Consider the following 16,598-nt stretch of genomic DNA (forward strand, 5'->3'; position numbering starts at 1 on the left):
TTAGCACAATATAATGTTTCTTCAGGTCTATAGATTCAGAGATTCCAAGGGCAGAAGGGAGCATTGCATTCATCGGGTCTGACCTCCTGTGTAACACAGGCCAGAGGGCTTCCTTCAGTTAATTTCTGTTTGAACTACAACAGAACATTTAGAAAAACATCCAAGCTTTGTTTAAAAATTGCCAGTAATGGAGAATCCACCACAATCCTTGTCAAATGGTGGTAAGGGTTAATCGCCCTCATTGTTACACATTTACATATTATTTCCAGTCTAAATTTGTCTAGTTTCAACTTCCAACCATTTGATTGTATTGTACCTTGGTCTGCTTGTTTGAAGACCCCCGTATTCAAATATTTTCCCTGTGTTTATAGACTGTGATCAAGTGACACCTTAATTCGTCTCTTTTTTTAAGTTAAACAGGTTGAGCTCCTTAAATCCTCATTCTCAGGTACGTTTTCTAATCCTTTAACAATTCTCATGGCTCTTCTCTGAACCTCTCCCAGTTATCAACATCCTTCTTCAGTTGTGTTCACCAGAGCTGAACACAGTATTCCAGCAGAGGCTGCACCAGAGCCTGGGTTGCTGCTATTTGTTCATATGAGTTGCATTAATATATTCAGGCAACCAGTAGGTGGAAGGCACCATGCACCGAGAGTCCATTTTAGCTCAGGGATCAGCAAACTAAGGACTAACACCTGCCATCAACCCAAGGAGCACAGAAAACCCATGTCCATTGGTCCTAAGGTGGGACACAGATATATGAGAGAAGAGCAAGAGGATTCTGCCATGCTCGGGGATAAGGATTTGTGGTCTCTGGAGAGACTGCAAACAATTTGATTTCCTGGAGTACAGGTACACCAGCTCTTCTGGTCCACTCCACTGGAATGTTGCAGCCTGGATGCTTTTCTCCATCTTGCGTTTCATTCATATTTTCTTTTCTACTTCTCATTTCCTCCCAGAAGGCATGTTCATTTCTTTGCTTAGGCTGTTGCTCTCTAAGGGTATATCTACATTTGAGCTACAAGGTGTAATTTCCAGCTCCAGTGGACTCATCCTCACACATTTAGACTGCAGGCCTCTTTTGGAAGAAGCTTTTCCGGAAGAGATCTCTGATTGAGCTAGTCCGCTAAAAATAGCAGTATGGTTACAGCAGTGCAAACGGTGGGAGGGGCCAGCCACCAAGTGCTGAGATATGTACTTGAGGCAGCTGCCCCTCCCACTGCTTGTACTGCTATGGCTATACTTCTATTTTGGCATGTTAACTCAATCAAAGCTAGCTGAGGTAAGTCTCCTGGAGTCAGAAGAGACAACTGTAGCTCCTAAGGTAGACAGACCCTGAGGCTATGTCTACACTACAGAATTGTTTTTGAAAAATGGCTGCTTTTCTGACAAAACTTCATTTACGTCCATACTGCAATCACTTTCTTACAAAAAAAATTGAAAAAACAGAGGTTTTCCAGCATTGGTAAACTTCTTTGTACAAGGAAGAAGCCTTTTTGCGAAAGAGCTCTTTCAGAAAAAGCCGTGTGTGGATGGGGAAGAGGGAGTTATTTTGAAAGAAGAAGAAAGAGGAAAAAGCACAGGTGCCCTGGTGGCCACTCCGCCCGTAGTTATCACAATTTAAATGCAAGATAGCATCCAATGAACGTGGACACTATCTTTCGAAAAAGCAGATCACTTTTTTGATGTGCTTTGGCAGTGTGGACTCTTCCAGAAAAGCTTCTTCCGAAAGAAGCCTGCAATCTAGATGTAGCCTAAGAGAGCTCAGCATTGTGTGGCTTTTATAGCTTGGCACTTTCTCTCCAATACGGTGTCTTTTCATACGTAACTTTCTTTTTTTATTTCCTTTTGGTTTATAGGCTTTAAGATATATGGGGAAAATAAAAATAAAAAAAACCCCACCAGTTCAGCACAGTCTTCTGTTTTCTTAGAGAAATATCTATACTAATGCAATAATGTACATATGTGCACACACATGCACACACACAACACTGCCATCTCCTATCTGGAGTTAGAACTGCTCAATAGCGGTTCATAAATCTTGTGTTGCTCACACAGCAGGGAAGTTCTCCTTTAAACCTGTGGGTTTGACACTGCGGATGGTGCTGAGCAGCGACATATGGAGAACTTGACTATCAGAGGCTGAAAGAGTTCTGACGTTTCATGTTGAAAAGATTCTCCTTTAGTTCAATGCCTGGGAACTGGAAATCTGAGATCTGTCCCTACTATTGCCATGAAGAGTTCCTTGGCCACAGAGCTAATATGCCATGTTTAATGCACCTAGTATCTATGAATTGTATTTGTGTATACATATATCCCATTTTATGAAAGCTGTCATTCACATTTCCTGTTGAAGGGTCAAAGCAAATGGATAGACCCAGGTTCCAATGACCAGGCACTGGGAACAGAGTGTTCTTGGGCCAAGAACCGTGGAACTACTTCGCAGATAAGATTAGACAAAAGCCAAACTTTTTCTAATCGCAACATCTCTCACACATGTCCACTTAAAGAAGATGAAAGGAAAGGAAATTTTTTACCCACACAGTCACATTCCTCTACCCCTGAGAAACAGGAAAAAAATGCCTCTTTCTCTGGGCTTTTGTGCTCTTGATTTGGTGCTGCATTTAGTTGCCACGGTGATAGATGCCTCACATAAAAATCTAACCTAGATAGATAAAGGACCTTTAGGCAGAGGCCTGACAATCATTTGTTTCCTGTTTCATTGTGGCTCCAATTTTGCACTGCCGTTTCCATGCTCTCAATTTAAAACCATCTCTGTACATAACTCATTCACAATACCAAGTGTTAGACCTCCCTCCATGAAGCACATGCACTGGCAGATAATCCAGCTCAGTTTACCTCTGTGTACCTGGCAGCACGCTACTGTGCAATGACCAAATATCAGAAGAGTTTGAGGTTAATTAGGATCAGATTAATCCATGCTGACTGCCTGTCTCTGTGTAAATAGGGCACTAGGGGTTAGAAAGTATTAAGTACCTTAAATGTCTACTTGCATAATGGGAAAAGCTACTGGAGATGCAGACTATGTGGTTAGAAGCATTGGTGTAAAAATGTTTTTTTAAATTAATCTTATCATGACAAAACAAGAAACAAGAGTTTTAAAATTCCCAAGTAGAAACTTATAATAATGTTTTAACTATGGATAACTGTGCTTTGACATCATCCGGTATATTGGGGACATATGCAAAGAATGATGTTGGTGAAGATTCTGAAATTATTCTGAGCTTGTTAAATTATATATCAATGTGTGAAGTCTACATTATTCTAGTTTGATTGCAATGAATACCTTACTGAGTAGCTTCATCTAGGCTATTCTTGTTCTAATTTTCCATTCTGATCATTCCTAGTTACCATACAAATAAAAAAATGTAAAAACCAAATAGCTTAATATATACAGTCTCTGATACTGCCTGCAGAATGGTATTTTTCTTTCTATATACATAACTTTGTTTTTAAAAAAAATGAAGATTTAGGTCACTATGTAGCCAAGCTCATAAAAACCTACAATGATAGTTTCTTGTTTGCATGTTTCCTTTTAGAGAATAGTTTTATACACACACATGTGCAAATTCTGCAACAAGTCCCTAATGATAAAGGTATGTTTTACTTATGTGTTGATAGGTATCAGTGGTTCCCAAACTTTTTGGCATCACGCCCCCTTTTTGATTTTTGAAAAACCCTCATGTTCCCCTCCCGTGCCCAAATAGCAGCAAAACTTGAGGAAAAAAAGGAACTGACCAGGGCAGCAAAACTTGATGGGGAGGGGGAGGGCTGGGTCACCTTGCACTCCCCCTGGAATTTCTGCACACTCCCAGTTTGCGAACCCATGCTTTAATGGATATAGAAAACTAAGTATTGTAAAAACTTCTATTTTTCTTTTCATTTAAAATATAACAATAATTTGAAGAGATTTTTCAATTGAAGAAACAAGCTATGTAGTAATATAAAACTTTGAAAAACTCTATAGGATTTTAGATATAAGAAAACTCTGAATTAAACTCTGATTCTCATTGGAAACCTTGAACATTTAGAAACATCTCTGCCAATACTGTTGTATTGTGTATCTTTTCATATTTTTTTCTTCTTGTAAAATTATATAATAAGGACATTTATATAATAACAGGATATTGGTTCCTTAGGAGTTCGTCTGCTCTTGAGGCTTATTCTGTATTTAAAGTCGTAATCTTCTTTTTGTGACATCACTTTGGTCACTGTGGCAATGACTATGATGTCACCAACAAAGGATTATGACTTCAAATGGGGTCTAAGCTGCAGGAACAGATCAGCTCCCAAAGAATAAAGACCCTGCTTTGACGTAAACTGACCTAGTAATAAAAGAAAAAGGAAGAATCTTGCCCACACTCTCCTCTAAACTGCAGAAAATATGACACCAGTAGGACTGTAATTAAATAGACCATTATTCAGAGCTTTTCCATGAAGTGTCAGCTGACCCATCAAAGAACCTTTTCTGTTCCCACTGAAAACAGCGAACATTTTGCCATTGACTTCAGTGGGAGCAGGACTCATGAGCAGTGAATAAGAATGGAGAAGCAAAGATTGAATCTAGCTTCAAACTTGTCCCCAAGGGCTGTGTGACTGATTCAAGGAGCTCAATCTATTTGTCATAACAAAGAAAGGGTTACATTACAGTCTATGAGTATCTACATGGGGAACAAATATTTTTTGATCTATCAGACAAAGTTGTAACATAACCCATTAGCTGGAAGTTGAAGCTAGAACAATTCAGACTATGAATAAAGTGTTAATTTTTAACAGCGAGAGTACATGAGCATTGGAACAATTTATCAACTGTAGTGGTGGAGTTTTCCATCACTGACAATTTTAAAATCAAGATTGAATGTTTTCTTGAAAGATACGTTCTCAGAATTGTTTTGGGAAAGTTCTGTAGTCAGTGCTACGTAGGTCAGAATAGATAATCACAGTGGTCCCTTCTGGCCCTACAATCTATAAAAGTGAACTTACATGTTTAGGAGGAATGAAAAGCTGAAATGATCTTTCTCTAAGTCACATTTACTCTTCCTTCCCAGCAGAGACCACTATGCCATCTTCACCTCTCAGGCAAGGATAGAACAACTAATTCACTTAAAATAAGGACATATTGAAGCTTCACTCTCCCCTAGATCTAGACATTTTTAAATTCAGAGAAGTCTGACCAACTAGAAAATGTCTTCCCACACTGGTGGTTTGTTTTGCCTCTTTTTGATTTCTGCCTATTACAGAGTTCATAAAAACTTGCGGTCATTTTAAGGTTTGGCCAATTTCTGGATCTTATTCAGAGGACAGTTGTGCCCAAGGAAATTCAATGTTCATATCACTTAAGTAGAAAAATGTAGGGAGATTAGTTTCACTTAAATGAACCAGGCAGTCATCAATCTTATTTATCACAAGATGTTGTTCTGTACACCAGAGACATTGATCAAACGCACAAGACCAAGAAGTATCAAAGCCAGGATCTTAACACCATGTGGCACGCTTCTCTAATCATCAATATGATTATCTAGCAGCTTCTAGCCCAAGAGTTTTTGTTGCTACTGAATACTCCGATAGTTGTAGGGGACAGAAAACTATTTTTGACTCAGTTTGACTCTTGGGGGGGAAGGGAGAGTCAGACAGGTCAATGCCTGTTCTTGGTCGTGATGATGTAACTCCGCGGTTCACAAACTTGTCCTAAAACAGAGGGAAATGACAGTGGAGATATGCTCTGGTCAAGGACAGGGAACAACAGAAATCTCTGAAGAGCAAAACATTGTTTTCAGCTTCTTCTCTTCCAAGTCTCCCCTGGGCCATATTCTACTCTCACTTCCATTAATGTAAAGCAGGTATTAAATCTGATGTAACTCTGAACTATATCTGAAATGAGTGGAGGTACTTTGGATTTACACTGATAGAAATGAGAACAGAATCTGGCCTAGAGAAGGTGTGGGAGAGGAAAACATGGAGAACAGCAGCTCTAAATAAGGCTTTTCTTCTCTGAGCTCACTATACGCCTTTCCCGTTCCTACACCAGCCTTGTCTCAGCTGCCAGTCCACTTGGTCTCTGTATTCCATCTGCTCTTGGACAGCTCTCCACCGACTTTGTGACGCTGCCAGGAAGGGTGTCAATTAATGCCAGTTGTAATGGGTTTTGTGGTGTGTCTCTGTCCACAAAGGTGTCCTGACAGGACATTGAATTGTTATTTGACAGTAAAACAATGGAGAAAAACTGATGACCAACTGGGGAAAGATTCTGTAGCCTGTTATCAATCCCTTGAGCCTCCCATCAGCAGTTTTTGTCTGACTCTTCCCTAGAATCACAGAATCCTAGGGTTGGAAGAGACTTCAGGAGGTCATTGAGTCCAGCCCCCTGCCCAAAGCAGGACCAAGAAGGCAATTAGGTTGGTCAGGCATAACTTATCCTTAGTGAATCCATGTTGACTATACCTGATCACTTTCCTCTCTTCCAAGTGATTCAAAATGGATTCCTTGAGGATCCCTTCCCTGGTTTTTTTGGGGACTGAGGTGAGGCTGACTGGTCTGTAGTTCCCTGGATTGTCCTTCTTCCCTTTTAAAAGATGGTCACTACATTTGCCTTTTTCCAATCATATGGGCCCTCCCACAATTGCCATGAGTTTTCAAAGATAATGGCCAAAGACTCCGCAATCACATCAGCCAACTCTCTCATCACCCTGAGATGCATTCAATCCATCCCCATGGTTTTGTGTATGTGTAGCTTTTCTAAACAATTCTTAACCTGTTCTTTCTCCACCCAGGGCTGCCCACCTCCTTTCCATACTGTGTTGCCTAGTGCAGTAGTCTGGGAGCTGACTTTGTCTGTGAAGACAGAGGCAAAGAAAGCATTGAGAGCTTCAGCTTTTCCCACATCATCTGTTGCTAGGTTATCTCCCTCATCCAGTAAGGGTCCCACTCCTTCCCTGACCAGCCTCTTATTGCTAACATGCCTGTAGAAACCATTCTTGTTACCCTTCACAACTCTTGCTAGCTGCAATTCCAATTGCACTTTGGCCTTCCTGATACACCCCTGCGTGCTTGAGCAATATTATTTATACTCCTCCCTAGTCATCTGTCCAAGTTTCCATTTCTTGTAAGCGTCCTTTTTGTGCTTAAGCTCACCAAGGATTTACCCGGTAAGCCAATCTGGTCGCCTACCATATTTGCTTTTCTTACTGCACATCAGGATGGTTTATTCCTGTGCCTCTATTAAGGCTTCTTTAAAATACAGCCAGCTCTCCTGAAACTCTTTCCCCCTCATGTTAGCATCCCAGGGGAATCCTGTCCATCAGTTCTCTGAGGCAGTCAAAGTCTGCTTTTCTGAAGTCCAAGGTCCATATTTTGCTGTCCTTCTTTCTTCCCTTGGTCAGGATCCTGAAATCAACCACCTCATGCTCACTGCTTCCCAGGTGGCAACCTACAACTACATGCCCTAGTAATTCTTCCCTGTTTGTAAGCAGCAGGTCAAGCTGTGTATGGCCCCCGGTTGGTTCCCTATACTCAGTGTTGTCATTTCAGGTTTTTTCCTATTACACAAATTCCCCAGATTTCTTCTCTGGCTGGTGCTAGTGGAGAGAGGAGTGCCACAGACTAACCCTGCAACAATGCAGGCTTGTTCCAGCCTGCTTCCTAGGTTTTCTCCAGGGTAATCCTAAGAGTTCCAAATACTGGGGCCTCCATAACTTCCTTTGGAAGACTATTCCACAATCTAATGTATCGCAGCATCAGCAAGTATTTCCTCATATTCAGTACAGGACTATGTAGCACTTTAAAGACTAACAAGATAGTTTATTAGGTGATGAGCTTTTGTGGGCCAGACCCACCTAATAAACCATTTTGTTAGTCTTTAAAGTGCTACATAGTCCTGTTTTTTGTTTCAGCTACACCAGACTAACATGGCTACATTTCTATCTCATATTCAGTGTTATTTTTTTCCCTTATTTTCTGCTTTTCAGCTAATTTCCTTAATATCTTCAGATGCACATGCAGATCAATTGATCTCTTATGTTCCTATTTCCCTAGTATTCCTCTACTTGCTCCTCTGTCATAGTTTATAGGCTCTATCCTAATTGCCTAAGTTCTTCACTGTATTTTTCTTGTATTTTTGAGTTGTCTCATTTCATCTTCCTCCTTAATCACTAATAAACATACTTTTTTTCCCTGTTACATTTATAAAAGCTCATTTTATTTTCCATAATTACTATGACTGGCTTAATTTTCTTGATGCCCACTGTATTTTCCTGGAAGCCTGAGTTCTTCAGTTTGGTTGACTCTCCATTTTCCCATTACTAATATACGGCTATAGAAAATCTCAGATGTATGAACACCCCATGCAAACTACATCAGCCAGTATGTTTTTCTCTTCCGTTATTTTCCAGAGACCTTGTAGTCTGTTTTATCTTAATTGCGGGGGCCTAACTCTCCACTGCCACACACCTTGCATAGCTATCTGCCCTTGTGCAATGAGGATGTAAAACAATGCCAAATCAGAAGAGTAGCATTTGACACCAATTTTGCAAAGGCATAAATGAATATCTAAGGGCCCGGTGTATTTCAGCATTCCCCAGTTGATGGCATTTAATGCCTTTCTTTGATTGCTCCTTACTCATTGCTCCCAGTCCAAGCTGAGCCTGAGGTAAAGTCCTGAGCTTTAGCCTTTCAGGGTATGTCTGCACTGGAATAAACATCAGCTGACTCCAACTCATGGGGCTTAGGCTGCAGGGCTAAGGTGTTCATTGCTTTCTGTAACTGTATTTTAAGAATGGTCCTCTGCAATTTGGTATTGCAGAGGCACAGTCCACAAGGTGGGGCCAGCTACATTTTTTTGTGATTCCCATCCGGAAGGGAGGAGGAGGGGGGAGCATGCAGTGTATTTAATGATAGCAGCAATGTGTTCAGTGGGTTTAGACTTGAGAAAGTTTACATCAGAATTTGGCAGGATCTCTCTTCTCTGCTGCGTATAGACTGTTTTTCGGTCAATTCTGAATGATATTCAATGTGGGAATTCGTGTCGCTAGAGCAGATGGTGGTAAATATTATACTGTGCTTATCAGTGCTTAGTGATACATTGACTGAATGAAATGGGCACAAAAAGGTTGTTAATATTTTATAAGTGAAATAAAACATTTAGCATTTATGACCCCTTACCCTGTTCCCTAAGCCTTTACCTGCCTTTAGGAAAGAGTCCGCTAGGATAGGGCATGGATGCACTGTACAGCCTTTAACCCATCAGGGAAAAAAGCCCCACAGCACAGCTGTTGCTGGTCCCAGGTCAGCTGACTCAGGCCCACAGGAAGCGGTGCAGGTGACATACATTTCTTACATACATGAGGAGGAAGGGGAGGGATGGGGAAGGAGAGACACCAGCTAAGGCAGGGAGGGGCACATGATTGCTTCATGTGATCCTCCATTTGACTCTGCCCCCACACACTCTTCCCCCGCCTCCCCATCCCACGTTACCTGGGGGAGATGGCTGGGGGAGCAGTACAATAGCCAGAGGAGATGCTGGCAGTGCTGCAGGGAAAGCAGCAGAAGCCCCAGCCCCAATCCCTGCCCCTCCATGGAGCTGCCTCTCCTCCATACAGCAGCCGCCTTGCTGGAGGATGGGGCTGGAGCTTGTCCTCCTTTCCCTGCTGGGAAGGGCAGGCAGCAGAGTGGGGAGCAGAACATTGACAGCTCCTCCAGCTGCTGTATTGCTCCCAGCTCTCCTCCTTTCCTCTCCCCTCCCCGAGCCCTGCTAGCCTGTGGGGCTTCATAGAAACCGAGCCAGAGAAGAGGCAGCTGTGTGGAGGGGGTGGGAATGGTACCGTGTCTCCATGGTAGGCTGGACTGGCTAGAAGCATCTTGCTGGTACAGCGCACTGGACTATAGCGGCCTACTTGCACTGCTACTCACAGGACTTGGGCTGAGGCCCTAGACATTACTATATAGATATTTAGGCTTGGAGCCTGAGCTCTGGGGCCCTCCATCTTCTCCCGATCCCAGAGCTTGGGCTCCAGTCAAGCCCAAATGTCTACATAGCAGCTTTTCAGCACTGGAGTCTGGGCCCAAGTCAGCTGACTCAGGCCAGTCATAGGTTATTCCCATGTAGACATACCCCTAAGTAACCAATCCAAATCCAAGCCGTACAGTAGCCAGAAGGCCTAGAATTAAGGCTCTCATTCAGCAAAGTGCTTAACCCTGTGCTTAATCTTAAGCCTGCGAATAATATCATTGCACTCAATGGGACAACTCCTCACATGTTTAGAATTAGACACGTCCTTAAATGCTTAGAAACCCTGGAGCTTAAATGACTATGAATGCTCATCCTCTTGCCCTTCTTTATTGTTCTGCCATGAAACTGAGCACTTCAAACTGTCAAACCAGCACTTTCTCCCCTCCCCCCGCACTAAATAGACCTTAATTTTAACAACAACAAAAAGACAGGCAAGGAAAGATGCAGGCTATGTCTACACTTAAAACACTACAGCTGCAGCTCATTGCTGTAGGTAATCCACCTAAGCAAAAGAATTCTTCCATCTGCCTAACACTGTCTACACCTGGGCTTAGGTCAATTTAACTAGTCTGTTAGAGATGTGGATTTTTCATACTCCTGAGAAATGTGTCAAAACCAATGTAATTTTTTAGTGTAGACCAGCCTTATTCTGGTTTCCTGTTTGGGGACTAGTTCAATTTACCCTTCACTTACCTGACAAAAAGAGAACAAGTACAGCTTAATGTAATAATATGCATCTAAATATTGCATTCATATAGCTGCTGTGCTCAGAATTTTGATCTTCATAAATTTTTTCCTGTAGATTTAGTGGTTTTTTGTTCACAGGTAGAAGGGAACTTTATGTTTCAGTGATGTGTAATTTACAATTCATTTGTTGGCCTGAATAACTTTTCTTTTTCTTTCTACAAATTATGGACTGAAGCCTGCTTGTCCTAGGTAATATGTCTCTAATTTCTCTCCATGAATGATGTGACCTGTATCTGGACCGTGTCATACTTGGAAAGCTAAAAAAGCTTAAAATTGTATTTAAATGGTTATTGGTGGGTATTGTACTTCTGGTTAATTCAAAGTTAGTTTAATTTCTTCTTTAATTTTGTTGTTCTTCCCAAAAATAAAAAGTAAATGAAACCCTTAACATTTTGGAATGATGTTAAAAATATCATGGAGAACAAAGACCTTGAATTGCATTCTGAATATTGTTTCAAAGTGAAAAAATAACTGTGTGCCTGGTACACAAAGAACCATGTCTCCTTCCTTATGTGACAGAGGAATCAATGGAATTCATAAAAAGGGGGAGGAAAGACAAAAGATAGGAGATGCCTTGCTTAGCACAAGCAGGTCACAAGTTCCTTGAAAGGAAGTGGCTGACTGTATCTCCATATGTACCTTTTTGTTCTTTGCCTTGGATTTGCTGGTCGGTGACATGCCTCTTTGCCTGGCTCTATCTAGAGCCTGTAGCCTACAGGAATTTGGACAGAGTGGTACAGACATCGCCGACAGAGACTGCGATCACTGACTATCCCTTTAAATGCAGTCTCATGACTTAGACCTTACTCCACCACATATTAAAGAAGGGGACAGAGTACATACTGAGCTCCAGCTCAGACGCCCAGGACACAGCAAGGCAATTATATACAACAAACTGTGAGTAAACATAAGAAGTTAGAGGTGCTCTCTAGAGCAAAGGGCACAGAAAGAGATTTGTGTGAAATCCTAAATTGAAAATGATTGGAGTAGTTTTTTAAAAAATACATATTTGCATAAAATATTCAGACTCTAAAATGATGTGGAGAAAATTGTCTCATGGCAGCAGTTTGGAGGATCGATTATTTATTGTTTTTAAGAAACATTCTAAATAGCTTAGCCTCATGCTACCTCGACCTTGATTCAAAACAATTTCCCCCCATAAAAAAACAAAGCGGTAAGTCATAATTACACAGGTCTTTTGCAAATTCGAGCCTATTTGCTGAGTTGGCAGCGGAGGTATTGTATGATGATAGTGAGGAGGGATGCCTTAGCTACAGATTTTTGCACACTAAGACCAAAATTCTCAAACCTAGTGCTCCGTACCCACCACTCCCAATGGAAGTCAGAGGGATCCTTGAATGTGCAGCATCTCTAAAAACTGATCTCTTGTGTGTAGGTACCTAACTATAGATATAGCAGCCTATGGATGCAGCGCCTGGGGCACTTGTGTTAAATGTTGCTTAATATTTATTAAGAAATTAAAATTAGAATTGAATGGGTAATTAATTGCTGGACAGCTGCTTTTTACACCAGTTCATGAAGTCTGAATATTTTTGTGTGTGTGCATGTCTTGGCCATGTGTATTTTAATGGTCAACCATCAGATAAAAGTAGCTATACTGGTTGCTGTCTTGAGGCAGACTGGACATTTTTAGCTGGTGAAAGCATGTCAGAGTCCTAAGATATTTTCTTTGTGTGTGACAATGACTGGACTATGCCTTGGTAAGTTTTACCACTATTTATTTTCCTGATAAGTTTCAGCTTAATGAGCATGTAGAACAACAGTTCACATGTCATCTGTCTCTATAATTTTCTGAATATTCGCATTGTTAATTACAGGTGTAATTGTCTGTTGGAGATACTCCAGAGAGTTCCTTCATGTTGCCCTTTGTCTTTACTATGCTCATTCTGTACTCCTGCTTCTTAAACAATGGAACCTGTGATTTCTATGATGAGCTAAAGGAGTTGAAAACTGAGTTTGACATCAATCTCTACCAGCAATTAGCAGAACCAGAGAACAGAACTAACTTGATAGTTGCACCAGCAAGTGTGTCCATTTCTTTGAGGCTACTGCAGTTTGGAGCTCAAGGGAACACTTTTACACAGTTGGAAGATGCTCTTGGATACAACATCCATGGTAATATGCAATTTGACAAAGTATTTGTTAGTAATAACTGCTTTGCATTATATCATACATTCACATATCAGCTTCCCTGTCTAAGGAGAAAGCAACTGCACATACTCAAACTAAACTTTCTAATTAATAAGGTCTACAACAGCTCATAATGCATTAGGTTTGTTAATATTTTATTGAATTGTAGGAATGGTCTAACCAGTTGATGTACATGTATGCTTATTCTTTCTTATCCTTTCTGAGTAGTTCTCACTCTATTGTACTTTAAAACAAATACATTAAAAAATGAAGATCTGGAAGGAACATATAACTCCAGCTAAACTAATGTTGGACTCTCAGGATATTCTTTCCATTTTAACCAAAGATTAATCCTACACCTGACACAATATATCAATAGCTATTTTTCATGATCTGCACACTGGTTATAGAAAACAGATGGCTGTCTCATCTTTAAAATTTGTAGCTTATACATACTGTGCAAGCTTTAGAACTGACATCAGTCTTCTTAAGCATGACATTTATTTTCATCACACAAGGCAAAAGTTAAAATTTATAGAGATTGCTGTGTAGTGTTCTGTAACCTTACTTAGTTATTGCCTTTTAGTCAAGAATTGGCATTCAAAAATAACCAGTCCCATTCAGTCTAGCTATTATATACAGATAAAAGTTATATGTACTACATATTTTCTCTGCCTCTCACACAATACGTATAGCACAAATATCCTACTGAAGGTATTAGCAACAGTGAAAGAAAGAAAGAAAGAAAGAAAGAAAGAAAGAAAGAAAGAAAGAAAGAAAGAAAGAAAGAAAGAAAGAAAGAAAGAAAGAAAGAAAGAAAGAAAGAAAGAAAGAAAGAAAGAAAGAAAGAAAGAAAGAAAGAAAGAAAGAAAGACCCAAATGCCATGTTTGTCTTTAACCCAGGAGAAGCAGATCAAATGAAAATTTTCTCTGAGGTGAATAAAACTAACTCACATACTTAATATATTTTGGTGATAACATTTTTGTAGTTCTGCCTTTAACTATAATGCAGGACATGGAACAAAAATGTACCAATCTGGCAAAAACTATAGTGATAGCCATCAGTATCCAATACAAGTTCACTCTTTAGGAAGAATCAGCTTTCCCTGGCATTAATGACCTCTTTTAATGTTCTGCAGCTTCCCTAGTATCTCTTCTAGCCCCATTTGTTTGAGCAAAATACCATAAAGATTTGTCTGTCTGAATAACAAATATAAAAAAAAATTGAAAGGAGTTTTGAACAGGCCAACAAGTAAAAATTCAAAATTTTAGTTAGCTAAGATTGTTGGTATTACTGAAGTTACAAGCTGGGGATACAGCATCTCATATAACATCTGTTTCTGATTTTATCATCTTTGAATTCTTACATCCTCAAAGTATGCTTGCCAAATACTAGCATACTAATGCAAAACACATGAGAAAGGCACTTTACACCTAAAAAACATCTGAATCTTAATGACATCTGTTCAAGGAGTTTAATATTTTCCCCTTAAAGATTAATAGAGCTAAGTTTTAACACTATGCTGCATTAATCTTTGTGCAGGTTATTAAAAGGACACCAATAGGTTAAAAATCATGGACTGGATTCTCAGGTGGTATATACTGGCCAGTTTGGAATCTGTCCTCATATATTTAAAAAGTTCTGAGTCAGAATGTTCCTGTTCATAGGGCATTGGTTTGGCAAACAATAGAATTAGGTTCTATTCCTGATTCTGCTACTAACTTGTGGTGTGAGCCAAGTGACTTCATGTGTCTATGCTTGTGTTTCTCCTTCCATCCTTTGTCTTGTGCAATTAGAGTGAAGATCTTTGAGCCAGGGTTTGTCATGTGTTTGTAGTAATGGCTAGCATAATGGTGTCCTTATTTTCATTTGATCTGTAGGCACTGCTAAAGTGCAATGGTATGAGAATAAACAACACCGTTGATTATTAAAACAGAATATTTTTTAAAATTCACTTTGCTTTTCCCCACTTATGCTGTTTGTTTCCTGTTTGGATTTCTCCTCCTCTGAAAAGTGCTAAAGAAGCTAGTTCATTTTTATCTGTAGGCATTCAATCCAATCTCTGTCCCAGGTTCTCTCGCACCACCAAAATGGTGCAGTGTCTAAGTTGCAAACACTTTGGTGGATATTAATGCATGTAAAAAACCAGAAACCTGTTTTATTCACAATTAGTGAACAGTTTACGTCTCTAGTGGTTTCAGACCCTATATTGAGATTTTGCTTAAGTTAATTTTACAAAGTCAAATTTTGATATGACAGTGCTAAGTATATATTAGGTTTATGCAAGATGATTGTGTGTGTTAAGTGCATGGGGGAGGTTGTCTCCCAGGATCTCTCCTTTTCTTCCTACTGGGTAGCCTGGGCATCACCACTTCCACAACACTATTCCCCAATACTCCTGACTCTACAGAAGACATTCCACAGTGTCATGGGACTGCTTTATGGGGCAGGAGAAGGTTGAACACAATTATCTCCCTTCCTTAGCTCCACAGTGAAACCAGGGCAGCCAAAGGCCCCCTTCACATTGCTGTGCACATCCTCCCCCTCTTAGAAGGGATTCTGGATAGTTGCTGGCAGAAGAAGCTCTTGCACAGTTTCTCCATTTGAGGAGAGAGCAGGAGGTCCTAGAGCTAAAGCAGAGGCAAAGACCTGCTTTAATGACCGTGCAGAGTCCCAAAATCCAGGAGATTTAAGGGTATCATGCATGTGTCTTTTGCCTCCTCAATAAAATGATTTAGGGAAAAATTCCAGAAGAAGCTCTAGAATTTTCCAGTCTCCACCTCCATTAATCTTGCAGATAAAACAAAGCTAAATGGATTGTGTATTAATGCTACTGCTAACACATAGTTCTTATATGGTGCTTTTGAATTAATTTAGATGCAAAGCATTACTGTATTTAAGATCTCAAAAAGCTTATGTCAACCAACCCTGCCCCCAAGAATGTAGAAAATGGTTACTTATTGGTAACTGTTGTTTCTCTGTGCCTTCACATTTCTGGTATCTAATGTCAAGCTTCATAACTGTCCAATAGAGCCACATTCACTGGTGGCGCAGTATCACCTTCCTGTTAGAAGGACATCATATACTCGATCTATACAAGGAAGTGCAAATCTCCCCCCGACAACCTTAATTCCTTCTCCCTAGCCTACAGAGTCCTGAAATACCAAGAACACTGAGGAAAGGCTAGGGTGAGTGGGTAGAGCGAATGCACAGAGACAACTGTTAAAGAATAGTGGTTATTAACAAGAAAGAACCTCTACTTACTCTTTGTGAGCTTCTATATATTCCCACTCATGTGAGTTTAGCAGATGATACTACCATCAGATGAGATGGTTGAGTTCAAGGCACAAGTGGGCTGCAGCACCGCTTTACCAAACCAAGCATTGCCACGTGATGCCAAGTCTAACAAATAGTGCTCGCTCCACATGGCTGCTTTGTAAATCTCTACAATAAAAACCCAGCTCAGAAAAGCTAGGGGCAACTATGGCCTTAGCAGAGTACTCAATATATCTCTTAATCCAGTGGGAAAGAGCTTGTTACTAATAGGTTCCCCCTTACACCTCTCCCCATAGGCAACAAATAAGCTGTTTGATTTCCCAGTGAGAGTAGTCCCCCCCAGGGAATAGTCCAAATAGCAGCACAGATCTCTTTTTTTGCAGCCAAGTATAAACAGGA

At 40.4% G+C, this 16,598-nt stretch overlaps 1 protein-coding gene across 1 annotated transcript in view; it reads left to right on the forward strand.

Annotated features, from left to right (window-relative positions):
• Positions 1–16,598, forward strand: part of SERPINE3 (serpin family E member 3) — a 47,675-nt gene that overhangs the window by 8,121 nt on the left and 22,956 nt on the right. The window contains exon 2 of the mRNA XM_075919800.1: positions 12,629–12,907. Within this exon, the coding sequence (XP_075775915.1) occupies positions 12,629–12,907 (279 nt within the window). The remainder of the gene's footprint in view (positions 1–12,628; positions 12,908–16,598) is intronic.

This window comes from Pelodiscus sinensis, chromosome 1 (genome assembly GCF_049634645.1).
Source record: "Pelodiscus sinensis isolate JC-2024 chromosome 1, ASM4963464v1, whole genome shotgun sequence".
In the NCBI taxonomy this organism is placed as follows: Eukaryota; Metazoa; Chordata; order Testudines; family Trionychidae; genus Pelodiscus; species Pelodiscus sinensis.